Source organism: Dermacentor variabilis, chromosome 1, assembly GCF_050947875.1.
Source record: "Dermacentor variabilis isolate Ectoservices chromosome 1, ASM5094787v1, whole genome shotgun sequence".
NCBI classification, from domain to species: Eukaryota; Metazoa; Arthropoda; class Arachnida; order Ixodida; family Ixodidae; genus Dermacentor; species Dermacentor variabilis.
In genome coordinates, this window is record NC_134568.1 from 91,185,098 (window position 1) to 91,199,309 (window position 14,212).

The 14,212-nt window shown below is 41.8% G+C and overlaps 1 protein-coding gene across 2 annotated transcripts in view; it reads right to left on the reverse strand.

Moving 5' to 3' along the window:
• Positions 1 to 216: 216 nt before the first annotated feature.
• The window catches only part of INPP5E (Inositol-3-phosphate synthase), a 34,367-nt gene continuing 20,371 nt past the window's right edge, over positions 217 to 14,212 (reverse strand). For both annotated transcript variants that reach the window (XM_075691149.1, XM_075691148.1), the window contains exons 8-12: positions 9,780 to 9,947; positions 6,670 to 6,782; positions 6,450 to 6,586; positions 3,105 to 3,151; positions 217 to 2,097 (exon numbers count right to left, since the gene is read on the reverse strand). In XM_075691149.1, the coding sequence (XP_075547264.1) occupies positions 2,024 to 2,097; positions 3,105 to 3,151; positions 6,450 to 6,586; positions 6,670 to 6,782; positions 9,780 to 9,947 (539 nt within the window). In that variant the 3' untranslated portion in view covers positions 217 to 2,023. The remainder of the gene's footprint in view (positions 2,098 to 3,104; positions 3,152 to 6,449; positions 6,587 to 6,669; positions 6,783 to 9,779; positions 9,948 to 14,212) is intronic.

Consider the following 14,212-nt stretch of genomic DNA (forward strand, 5'->3'; position numbering starts at 1 on the left):
ACACTGCATACATGCAGCTGTCGTGGCTTTTTTTTTTCTTTCTTTTTTTTAATTCGCATAAACACAACAGAAGTTCCTGCATGCACACATTTAATCATTATTTTTTAATGTCCATATGCAAAACAGAAGTTCTTGCATGTACACATTAACAGATGAGCAAAAGAAGACTTCTATAGCAAGAGGGTACACCACAAGTACTATACTAATGTGCTCTCATTGTCAGAAAAAAAAGTTTATTTCGGCATATTAAAACAAGAATGCAAGCACTAGCGAGAACTCTGCCTCCCAGCAATAAGGTATTCTCCAAAACAACAAAGTGATGTGAAATACTATTTACCTTCAGATTCACCAATAATAGTGTCACAGGAAATTTCTGCACTACTCATTACTAGTGCAAGATGACAGCCTAAAACCTAGCCAAAATGTACCTGAATACCGTATTTACTGGCATAATGATCGCACTCGCGTAATGATCGCACCCCGAACTTGCCACAGCGATATGCCATGTGCCAAGTCTAGCTAATGACGATCGCGCTTACTATATGACGAATACAGTCGAATGCTACACGAACGACTCTTCAAGACATACCAAGCAGTCTGCACGCACCGAACATTCTTAAGCAGATGCCCTATTTAATTCCTTTCATCACTTTCTGCACTCCCACAAAAGAAAAAAAAGCTACAACTAAACTTGCCTGGGCTTTATTATTTGTAGGCTTTATAATAGTTGTGGTCAACAACAACAAAAAAGGCACCTTTCGACTCTTCTCATCTGCACTCGTGGGGACGCAACAAATCGTGAGCAGCAAGGATAGTGGCCACGTTTACACTGATACGTTAGAAGTGTACACTATTCATACGCCGACGCTTGTAACACAGCTAAGATATTCGCCCACCCATAGCAGAAGCGTGCCATATTAAGATAGTCGTGAAGACAAATGCCGCAGTTTCCGCAGCGTGCCCACCATGGGTTTCTGTCACTGGCAGCTAAGAGCGGCCATCTCTGTTTCTGTCCCCTCAAAGTGGTCATGGCTACGTTATTGCTGCAAACTTGCCGATAGTAACAATATTATTCATTACTGATACGGAAGAAACTGTTTCAATGCGCGTAATGTATCACGAGACGAAAAAAAATTACGTTTAGAGCATTCGGTTGCTCCGCCGGCCGCCATTTTTGTTTTGGTGTCTCGCACTGTTACAGCAGCAGCCACCTTCCATAGAGTTTCTTACTATATTACCTAGAGGGAAATCTGGCACTGCTGCGCTGTGGTATGCATGGGAATGCCGGTATATTGTGACTTCGGATTGGCATCGTTCTTGGAGAGCCAGGCAAGCACTGTTCCGTCTGTCACAATGATTTATTTTCTACTAAAAAAGCATGTAAAAAGCAGTTTTAGCTTTACTATTACACAAAAACATGTTTAACTATGAGAACTTACTATTGCATGTACAATTATATGATACGTAAATAGTATCAGCGGGCTGCTAAAGTTGGAGGACAGATGACAAGATTCGAGCTCGCTTTGAAACAGTTTATCGTCTGTTGTTGCTTTCCTTCACTTGGTCATGCATTGCAGGTGAGTAAAGATGTAATATGCGTGAATGGAAATATTTTATGAAGATTTTACTTTAAGAACACATTATTTGTGTAGCCATATCCACGTTTTAGACGAAGCCTCTTACTACACTAGCCAACACAAGCCTCGCAGACACATATACCATCATTCCTATGACGGCACAGCGCCCCTTAGGAAACTCCCATAGGCGGTGGCGCCAGATGTCCGTCTAGGTGTTATAGTGAGGAACTCTATGCCGGCTTAATCCCGCAGCAAACACGTGATGAAAAAAAATAATAATAAAGTTTTCGTGGAAAATTTAATTAGCGTAATAATCACACCCCTCACAACATCAATTTTTTTTACAAAAAGTGCGATCATTATGCGAGTAAATACAGTACCACAACACTTGTGCACAGTCATGTACAATGAGAAAACCCACTTGTAGCACAGCACATCAAAAGCTTTCACATTACAGTACACACATGACTGGCTTTAAGGCTCTGGCGAATTTCAAGAGCAGCAGCCCGCCTGCGTACAGCTGCATGGCAAAAAAATACAGACTTTTATGAGCACTTCATCCATGAACATAGAAACATTACAACCACATTTTTAGGTACAGTATAGTTCCATTTATTCAACAATTAATAATTTGATACTTCACTCTGTGGATTTTATACTGTAATACTAGTGCAACATCAACACAACAAGGGGGTTCAATGTCAATACTTATTGGACAAATGGTGCATTTTATTAAGAAGAACTGCATGAGTACATCTCCATTAAAGAACACTCAACGCCCTAGTAAGCAAAGACACATTTTTGAAGTATGGTAGATATGAATTATGAACTGAAAAAAATATATGATTTGGCTAGGGCATCAAACAGTAGTGTGAATGCTACGACATTTTCCTGTGCTGTCTCTTTTGTGCTTTCTGTTTCTTTTAAATATGCAGGGATTTCAACACCCAGCATAGGATTTCAGTTATCACCAGATCTGTAAGCTGGTGCTGCAGTAGAATTGGTCACATTAATGCAATTTCTTTGCTTTCATGCTCAGCAGAATGTAAAAACTTTAACAATAGAACGAATGAAAAAGTAGCAGATAGGGTGCCCACAGGTGTCACAAGATACCTGCACAGTGTGTTTATATGGAGGAACACACAATAAACATAACCTGCACATGTGAGCTCTTTAGATAAAAGAAGTAACTGCACATCTGCAACAAGACAACCATAACTCAGCATGCTACTACCATTGCCAGATAATCCCTTTCAGGACCTGGCTGGCCACTTGCCGTCTCTTAATTTAGACTTTCCAAATAATTTGATTGCTTTTTGGTATCCTGCTTCAGTCAAATGAACAGAAGTTGACTGTATACGTCTTAGTCAGACAGAAAGCAACTTTTGTGAAGAATGAAATGAAAATTCTCCTGCTCCACAATAAGAGAGCTGTGACTGAAATTTTTTTTCCATTACGATTCCTATTGCTCTCATATAAAAGTACTGGTTCATAAAATGCAAGGCAAAAGCAGCTATAAGCTCATACCTTCCAAATAGATGTCTCTGTTGAACAAGCCTGCTGACAGTCGTGTGCTGTAATATAAAAGAGCATATTTTATTCAAATGAACTTGCTCTTGGTAGCAAAGCAGTGTACAGGAGATTCTAATACAAATTCTATTAGATAAACACTTCAATTAAGTGACTTCTCGAATTATACGGGCAGGAAAGCACATGAGAAAAGAACAATACACCAATGCATAAGGATATGTAGCCTTCATGTACATCAGTAATGCAGTCATTGAAGCAATCACAAATGTGGGACTGCTTGGTTCCACAGTTTTTCACACCCATGGTTACATATAATAACTTTGTCGATACTATCCTGTTATGTATGATTTCCTGGTGCCAACGTTCATGAATGAGGACACAAAAAATAACCCAATTAATTCCGAAGGTGGGTAAACAAGCACAGCATCTCGGAATTGCCACCGATACACTTGTCAAAACTCACAGAGGTGACTTTCGTATATATTTCTACTACTGTGCATTGGAAAGTACACTACAGATTCCAGCCATTTCAAACTTTGTCTCAGATAAATTGTAAATGTCAAAGTGATGAATGAAGAGAACCAGTTACTCTATCGAAACTTGGAGCACAGTAAAAGACGACAGACAAGGAAGGGGCGCACCACACAAGCGCTCACTCACAACACAAGCGCTGAGTGAGTGCTTGTGTTGTGTGCCCCTTCCTCATCTGTCTTTTGCTGTGCTCTAAGTTTCGATACAGTAATGCAATACCAACTAGCCCACCTATTCATCCTATTGCAAGAACCAGTTACATGACCAATGCTGGCCCCATCAAATACACTTTGTGCATATTAACATATTTCTTTGGACAGGTCTAATAAGAAGGGTCTTAAAATGTAGCAACATGCTTAAACCCCATCAGGCACCAATTAATTCTGTCTATTGAAAATCTAGTTTTACCACATTTCTTCCACCATCATAATTATAAAAAACACTTAGCTGTAGAATGGATTAAGAATTTTTCATTCTTCAGTGCCAAGTTTACAAAATGTAGACTCTACGCAAGAAATCTTTAAAAGAATGTCAGATATGAAAACATCAACTATTTCATGTCTAGCATACTTGAAAAGAATGTGTCCAACCACTTGAAAAATATGCCTGATGTAAAACATTGCAAAAAACATTGAAAAAAGCGAGCCTGCTACACAATGACGTACTGACGCCATGAGCAAACACCCAGCCGTCTTCCTTCCAACTTGTTTTACTGAAATACTTTGCACCTATATCCAAACTTTTAGTACAGGTCCAATCAGAAATGTTCCAAAATGTATGTAAAAAGTTTTATATATCACTATTTTCATAACTGCTTTTGCTTTTGATGTACTGTCTTGGCATGCACAATTGTGCACACAGTGCCTGAAGGAGCTAAAGCATCATTTTCATTTGCTCGTGATTCCGAGGCATTACTTTGGTATGCACAATAGCAAATGCAATACCATAAAATTTCATAAAAAAGGATATGAAAGAAAAAAAAGTTGTAACATACTGATGCAGAAGTGCCAGCTTCTGGTAAAGTCCCCATACTAGCAGCTGCTGAAGTTTTTTTCCACAACACTGACTTCACACTGACTTCAAAATACGACATATCATGCACATTCATGCTTCTATCACTGCCTGCTAAATACAGGCTGCGGTGAAAGACGACGACGGAAGTTGCAGCACAACGCAGGAAATAAAAGGACACAAGGTTGGCGGAAGAAAAACAGGAAGTGAAAATCACGAGCGAGTAGGAAGCTGTGGGCACGAAGGCAGATCGAACGAGCCGAGGAGGTTCGTGCAATGAGTCCCGAGAGGGCTACCTGGGGTGTACCGCTGGGCAGCCTCGTGATGGGCCATCGAGCCAAACTCCTGCCCATGACCTGTGCCTGGCCAGTTTCGGTGCTCTCAGGGTGCCTATGCTCTCGAAATTCCGGCACTACTAGGGATCCTAAGCCACCACCCCAGCAACTTGGCGCCGTGTCACCGCCACTACCTACCCAACCCAAGCCATCTCCGCCACGTACAACGTGCCAACGAAGAGTGCAACTACACGTGAGCGAACTCAGTTGGGCCGTATACCGCATTGCCCGGACTTCACGCGTTATTGGGCAAGGGACAGGAACTGTGCAGTGTGCTGCGTTGTAGGATTCCACACATTAGAAGACAGTTCTAATCTGTGCTAAGAAACCTTGTTTGCGGCTGTTTAAGAGTGCAATGTGTTTAATTATATGTCCACCTGTGCAACCCGTCCGATTATCGCCTTCGAGTTCTTCCTCACTGCACCTCACGTCAAAAAATGTGACAGTCCACATTATTACCCTACAATAGCATTATTACCCTTCAATAACATGAAAGGAAGTGCCAATAAATTTAAAGGAATGGCAATACTCGGCAGTTATTTTTCCCAGAGCATGAATTTGCAATGAATGTTTACAAGAATTTCCAGGACATTTCCATGGTTATGCAGAGATAAATTTCTGTTGCCTAAACATTATGATAGCATACGTGTCGCATGAATGCTGCAGATATTTAGCTCCTGCTTCGAGTAATCAAATAAAAATGCAATCTAGAAGTAGCTGCTGGTGATAAAATCAATGTTGTTCTAGAAGCTCTAGAATCCATTTTACCTTCAACATTGACCTTACAAAAAGTTTAATTGTGGGGTTTAACATCCCAAAACTGCCCAGGGGGTTATGAGGGATGGCACAGTGGAGCACTTAAGGTTAATTTTGACCACTTGAGGTCCTTCAATGTGGACCCAAAACATGGTACATGAGCAGTTTTGCTTTCCACTCCTATTGAATGCACTTACCAGGGTCAGGAAAATGACCCACAACCTCATAACTGCTGTTGCAGTAAATAAATTCAGGACTATACAGAAATTGTTGAGGTCTGCTGATATTTTTTTTTTTCTGCTGGGAAAACACTTTGCACATAGGCAACAAGCATAAGAATCAGCACTATAATGGACATGTTTCAATGCTAATCTGACAAAGCCTAAATGGTCCACTCATGTAAAAGGGTGACGAAACTTTTAAACACTGAGAATGAACTGAAGAAATAAAATTCAGTTATGCTTCCGAGATAGAAATATAGAATTAGAATGTAGTTTATTTCAAAAGATGTGGCACGTTAGTTTCTAGTAAAGGTCATAGACTAAATGATGCACGAGAGCACCGCCCCAACCCCCCACAGTCTGCTCACAGATAAAGAGCTGCATGCAACACAAGCTTCCAAAGATGCATTTCAAGGAGAACTCGGCAACTGGCAGTGAAACAGGACCGTGTCATTATAACATGATGTTAATACAAAAGACGTCCTCACTTGTCTCTTCCGGGTCGAATCACAGTCTCATAAAGCCCATAGACTGGCCGGTGATCAGAGGTTTGCATTACAGGAATTGAGTCGTAAAGAACACACTCTATGTGGCCTTTTCTCTTGCTTCTATAAAGTATTCGATCCTAAATGAAAAGAATTTACTAGTGAAAAACAAGTCTGATAACACCAATACCATGATACAAATATTACAAATAAAAGTCATTACCGTATATGATGGCACCCTAAGCTTGACACCATCAAATTGACTTGAGCCAACTTCAAATTTGTAAGTAGGTCCAAATTTTATCTTTCCTTCTTGGAAGCCAAAGAATGCCTGACCTAATTATCAGGGAAGAAAGAGACATGCTGCAAACAACATTCTGACAAATGGAAACATACACACCAGGTGCATGTATTTTCTTTCTTTTTTTTTTTTCACGCAGATGTTTAAGATCTTTTATGGAGTGTATAATGCACAGGCACGCACCCAGAGGGGGCCTGGAATTTAAACGGCATATCTACCCCACCCCCTCCCCGCCCTCTGCCACCACTCCTCACACACATTCCTAAAGCGCCGGCAAATCAATCTATTCAGCGGTCAACATTTTGCAGCCTTTTACAGTGAAAGCTGCATGTGACTAACCTTCCGTAGTTTTTTCGGCATCCGTCAACAGAAAAAATCATCATGTGGGCCGATCGTGGTGATAGTGCAGAAAGGGTCCAAGCTCAATGGCACATACCCCTGTGGGCTCGGGAACCTCCAACGTGCTTTTCGGGATGGACCCACATATGGGGAGTGCTTAATGCCTGCTTCACCTCTGCTGTGAGTCGGCATGGCATTGCACTACCATCAGGATTGGTCCACGTACTATGGGGAGTGCTTAATGCCTGCTTCACCTCCGCCGCGGGTCGGCCCGGCATTGCATTACCATCGGGATAGGCCCACGTCTGGGGAGTGCTTAATGCCTGCTTCACCTTTGCCAAGGGTCGGCCCGGCATTGCACTACTGCTGGGATCAGCCCACGTATGGGGAGTGCTTAACGGCTGTTTCACCTTCGTCGGGGGTCGGCCCGGTGTTGCACTATCTTCGGGAGCAGACTACGCATGGGGAATGCCTAACGCCTGCTTAACCTCGTCCCGGCATTGCACTACCTTCGGGATGGACCCATGTATGGGGAGTGCTTAACGCCTGCTTCACCTTTGCCGCGGGTCGGCCCGGCATTGCACTACCTTCGGGATCAGCCCACGTACGGGGGGTACTTAACACCTGCTTCCCCTCCGCCGCAGGTCAGCCCGATATTGCACTGTCTTCAGTCCGACCCGCAGCGGAGGTGAAGCACTCTGCTTTTCGTTTGAGAGCTTTGACTGTCGTCAGCTTTCGCTGCCATTCCATCTCCACGGAGTGGAATGATTGTCAATTTTTTCACTCCTTTTGGATGGCGGTAGTTATCAGCATCTCCTGGGGTGTGAAGGCCAGTTTTCTCATTGATTCGGTGCCCGCGCAATTAACTCGAAATGGGTTCAGCTGTCACCATCTATTCAACAATCATATGCATTGCTGTTGCTTCATTAGTTCAACCTTCTTTGTTTAGACTGATCCAGGGACCAGGAAAGAGATTCGGTTCATAGTTAGCTGGTCTGTATGCTCGTGGAATGAGTTGGGGCTGGAGAAAACGCCAGCTGTGTTTAACTTTTCCTTTTGCTTCATTATTATCTCTAGTGACAGCTCGCCCAACTTCAGAAGATCCTCGGAACCATATACCCGCGATATGGGTTAGATAAGGTGAAAAATAAAATAATGCAAAAAAGCATCCATCATCAGACCCTGCAATAACCATTAAACCCGTAAGCAATATGACTGTCACCCGTTACCTCCTCTGGGCTTTACCCTAATTGTACAGCACTTTTCGTGCAAAATTGGTAACTGGAAACAAGAGTTTCAAGGAGTTGAGAAATTAAGCGATCTACTAAGGGAGAGAGCCAACGCAAACAGCCAAAACAGGAAGGAAAAGTGAAAATTAACAAATTTAACCGTTGTTTGTGAAAATATTTATGAATGAACATCCTTTTATTTAAAAAGGAAGTTGAGAAAACACTGCTGGAAGTGGAGAATAATTCCGTGTGCTTTGAATAACGCTCCTACAGTTATCAGTCGAGCCACCTGACATAGCCACTTCTCTGCTAGGTAATGTGGGTGTTTTTCTAACCTTCCAGGTTGGGTGCAGTACGTTTAGAACCGCAGCGTCCTGCGCTCTACGCGGTTGAACAGGACTGGTGGCCACACATCGTTACGCAACTTCCCAAATAACAACACGAGGCGGTTTTGGCACTTGGTAGAGCAGTAAACGAGGGATCCAAAAGAACTGTGATTGTTCTGCGAATATATATTTCTCTATAATTCTTCCACAGCTAATTAAAAAAACACTACTATAAATCTTAATTTTACACTGTCGCTTGTTTACTTGTTCTTGGCAGTGTTCTTCCTGTGCTTCTTTCATGCACGAGTCCATTTGATGTAGTTCCTTGTTTTCCAAGTAAAGGAGAGGTGTATCTCACAGGCATACCTGTGAGATACACCTTATTTCAACACTCTTTTGCGGGTTTACACGTCTTTATGGTGAATGGTGGGCATTATTCACATTTGTGCTAGTAAAGGTCCCCTCCCCCCCCCCTCAAAAAAAATCCTAGGTACGTGCCTGATAATGCAGCTTGGTTAATTCAGGTGAATTACGTAGAGGTAGACATTCCTTGCACAGTAAATCAGAATGTCCAAGTAGCTATATAAATATTCACTAATTAACTTTTATAATTTCACTTCATTCAAAACTGAAACTGAGCATAGTGAAGCCATATGTCTGCTTAGCAGAAATTCTAAGACTAGTGCCACTTTCAAGATAGCTCTCCCCATAATCTGCTAATAATAGATGCATTTGTGTTTCAGGTCAGATCGTCCCAAACTGCTTGAGGGACTCTTTCGGGGAAACTGTTAATTGTAAAGTCAATGCATTTTGTAGCAAATATGAAGTATGGATATTTCAAAAGTGGTACTAGTTTAGGAATTTCTGTGAAACAGAAATGACTTTACACTACTGCTCTGCTACAATTTTGCAAGGACAACATGTGCTCTAAAGTGAAAAATTGTTAAGTTAATTACTGCATTTTTCTAAGTAGCTACTTGGACATTGCGACTTTTCATGCAGGAAATTTCCACATCTTCCAAAAATCCACCTGAAGAGGCAGAAGAGCACTACCTGTCACAGCTGATTTACTTTTAATTGGTTCGAACTAAACAGGAAAATGAAGTGGGTGGTATACAGAAAATGCAAATATACAAACCATCCAGCATAGCACTTCTCAGCTGATCAAATTTCAGGAGGCTTTCATATGTAGACTGCTTATCCTCATGGTGATCCTTCAGCAAACCAACAACAGTGGAGCGCTCATTCATAAGTCGAAAATTAAGGTCGCCACACCAAAATACATGGTCAAATCTTGCAGTCACATCTGCAACAAATAAGCCCAACATTTAAACATTTACACACCTTCTATAAAAAGCAGGAACTTGAAAAGTGTACAAATGAAAGAATGTGAGCATTCCAGCACAGTAAGAAAGGGCACTAGCTAACCCTAAAATAAAGCAGGTGCTAGCAAGTAGCTAGGCTTCACCCATAGCATAGAATTATATTAGTTAGTTAACATTATTAATTGGTTCTATCTATTAAATTTATTCATTTTACTGCTAGGATATTGTTTTTTTATGGGCAGCTGGATTTATAACTATAAAACAGAAACTCCAACCACATTGTAACACTACTGTCATCAGCTTTATATAAAACTTTCACACCTGAGTCACTTCTCCATTAGCCATGTCAGAAAACATTAACTAGAAGCTGTACTACCAAGGGTAAATAAGCATACAGAAATAATCAACAAGCTTGATCTTTCAATTCATAACTTACATCGTCTCACTGCACAATTTTTACAACAAAAAACACATGGCAAGCATGAAGTGTTCAGCGTTGGTTATTACAGGGTATAATGTCTTGCTCAAGAAAAAAGCCTTGATACAACAGCCGAACTTCTATAAAATGATACTCAATTTAATGAAGTTTGTGATGTAACAACTTTTTCATCCATGTTGCCGATATTCAGAAATGTGCATATTTTTATAATCACGCAACAGAATTGTAACAAAGCCTTCTACACTGTACTTGTATACAAAGTGTTTCAGCCAACTTGTGCCAAGCCTTAAAAAAAAAAAAAGAAAGCAAATGCGCACTATGTGAAAGCAACCGACGCTGCAGTGGTGACAGTCCTTTTGAGTGAATCAGACTATCTTTTTGTGATAAGACTAATAATTAACTAATTAAAGAAAGACAAAGTTGTTGACATTTAAAATATTTATTTAAAAGCAAAACCTTCAATAGACAAGCCGTAGAGCATATCGAGAAGTGTCCGATTTCTTTTCATAAAGGTAGCTGATGTAAATTTAGTTTTTCCAAGCTCCAAGAAAAGTGCACTAGATCTGAACAAATATCATGTGAAGTACGTCTGTGCAGCAATGTTACTGCCCACAAACACATCAATGCAACATTATGTATGAACAAAGCTGTAAGCAATGATGAATGATTGAACAGAATGATGTTAACCACTAATTTTGCCAAGATAACTTGCCTGCTGAAGTGATGCAGTCATGAGATAGCAATAAAGTGTGCATAGCAACTCTGCATTTTCAACCCTGACAAACTGCAGAGAGGGTGATGAGGTCGTAGAAACCCGTGGTGATGCATCGGATAAGACAGTCCTAGTCATCACCTATGAACTGTTATAGCTTACAGCCTATTCACAAGTTCACTATATGCGTAACACAGGTCATCAATTTTGAACTTGTCCGAGGGCAGTAATATCACTGCACACAAGCAGCTAGTCACGTGGTACTTCAGATCTCGCACACTTTCAAAGGACCTTGGGAAAATTTAACCCGCAAGTATCTTCATGGAAACAAATTATTTGATGTTTCGCTGTATCGTCCAGAACTTCCTTTTTAAAGATTTTGTTTTCAAATAAATACATTGAAATTTGCTAATTATTATTTGTTAATTAGTCAATTAGCTCACAGCAAGAATACCCTGAGCTGCTCAAGAGGATAATTAACAATAATGAGTCAGTCGCACTCGCATACGGTGCCTCCACTTTTTTCAAGGTGTGGCAAAAGTTAGCTGAAATATCCTTTGTAGCATTCATCAGCAGGCTCCTGAGAGGGAAAGGAACAGCAGCCAAAAAATAACCTCTCCTAAGTGTGTTCATGAATAAAATTTAAGACAACATCAAGGTAGCAAGCGCAATATATTGTTAAATTACGTTAAGGCATGCAGTGGGTGAATACAATTCATGCTTAAAGGGCCCCTCACCAGGCTACACAGAAAATTTTGGTCATACGCTGGAAGTGGTTACGTGCCCTTTAGGGAGCATTCTACCACAATAATTTTTCAAATTGGTTTATTAATAGCCGAGATAAAAATATTTCAGTGTCATGAACCCCTGATTTCAGGAGGCGAGCGTCACTGCCAACACAGACACTCTCTCCACTTGCCGCCGTCTAGCCTCTGCAAGCAAAATCCCTTCCCTGCATTCTCCTATACCGAAGCTGGAGGATTGCTTGACGCATACGTCACAGGGCCTGCCTTCTTTTTTTTTTCCCTCCGTGCTTTTTTGCTGTGCGGCGCACTTCCGCTGATGGCCTCTCACGCAAGCTGTTGCATTATGTCGTTTCGTGCAGCGCACGATTTTGCGCACTGTGCACGAGAACACCTGACTAGCGGTATAAGTCAGTGCTACATGAACACTGAGGCAGACGCAAGCGGATCATACAGCATGATTGCATGCTGGAACACGGTAGAAAATGAATGCTTCACTATCTGTACACGCGACTGCACGACATGGGAACAAGCAGCCAAAACAAAAGTACATCTCCCTTGCTACAGTATGAAGTAAAACTAAGACACGCAGACACTCAGTTTGTAGGTTTTATTATTTCTCTACACTTTAATTAATCTACTGAAGCAAGAGATTAAACAAATAATTGCTGCTGCCTTGAAATAATTCTCAAAGTCACATGCCGCTATGAGTGACGTCACAGCACTGCCATGTACGCAGGTGCACTTGTGTGATACACGTCGACTCTATGGTTGGGAGCACGGCATCCACGAGGACAAGGGTGAACTGTGTTCATTTTGAAATTTAAGCGCCTTTCAAGGTGCGCAGGGATGTAATACTTGGCAGACACAATCGTTAGCGCACATTGTATGCGCTGTGCTTGTCAGCTAAAAATGGCCAAACCTGGCGAGGGGCCCTTTAAGGGAGACATGCAAGCAGTTTTCAGTGCGAATGGATGAGAGATTTTATACACTGAAGTTTACAACTGCATCTAGCTGTATTCATATGGTCAATTTAAGAGCCCACTTAACAATAATTATAATCTATAGTTACTGTATGGCGCATAACAACTCGGCATGTGCCAAGGAAGCCGTAGTATCTACCACAGCACAGCCAGCTTCCAGCTTACAACACATACAGCAGTAATTGGTGCAAGACGGTGTCTGTAATATCTTCAAAAATTATTAGCTGTCATCAAATTTCACTGTGGCACTGCTGTACTCTCATGTCACACAACTGCCTGCACATGTGCTGTTTCGGAAGGAGCAGATTTATGGATAAGTTCTGAAAGTTTCGCAATGCTCAGGGCACAACACATAAAGCAGACAAATACAGGACTGTAATACTTTCAGTATATGCAGCATCAGCTAGCCTAGTGCTCTTAATCAGTCATATGTAAAGCTTCTGGAAGAAAGCGCAATGGTCTTGTATTATAGAGGTTCCTAAAAAAAATTACATGATACAAAGTTAAACCTCGATATAACAAAGTAGGTAAAATTGGCAATTCACTTCGTTATATCGAAATTCGACCTTTTATGCCTAAATACAGTCGTGGATAGATTTTTCTTACCGGGAAAGAGGCCACGGAATTTTCCGAATTATCGAGCGATCAAGAAAAGCAAATATGAATGAGAAAACATTTCATTTTGTTGAATTTGGGAGTTGGCAACGAACGATACGGTCTCATGCCATGTCGACGATACCTTCACATAGGCAGTACGAATTAAGCGAAGCCAGCCACGCTTTCGCGTGCACTCCGCCCTTGCGGCTGATAGCGTCGCCCGCACTAGGACGATGCTATCATGAAAAGCCTCGACAATGGGTAGCGAATGCTTCATCTGCCTCTCGCTCCAACGGGCTACCGAAACTAGAGATTACACAACCTTCGCTACTAATCGCGCGGAAAGACAGCTTACATGATGCCACACTGTCTCAGCACGCACACTCTTTGCACATGCAGCAGGTTACCTCTAAAGCAGGGTGCACGGATGCGTATGCGCTCAGCCGCACTTATAGTCATGCGCAGCCACGGCCGAGTCGTGCACCAGAAATCAGAAATCGCGACGCGTTCGATCGTTACCACGAGTTCGCTCCACTCTCCCTCTTTCCCTTTGCTCGCGCAGGGAGGCGATACTCGTGAGTGAAGCCACCGTCTTTTTCACACTCGCACACTTTCACTCACACCTAAAGCACAATGTGCGTGGGGTGCGAGATGATCTTATCGCACTTGGACTTTATACGGAACATGATGCAGCTTCACTTCGGCGGTCGCTCTTGTCGCGCCGGAGGCGATTTGAGAAGTGCGTTTGCAAGCAGCCGCTTGTAAGTCAATC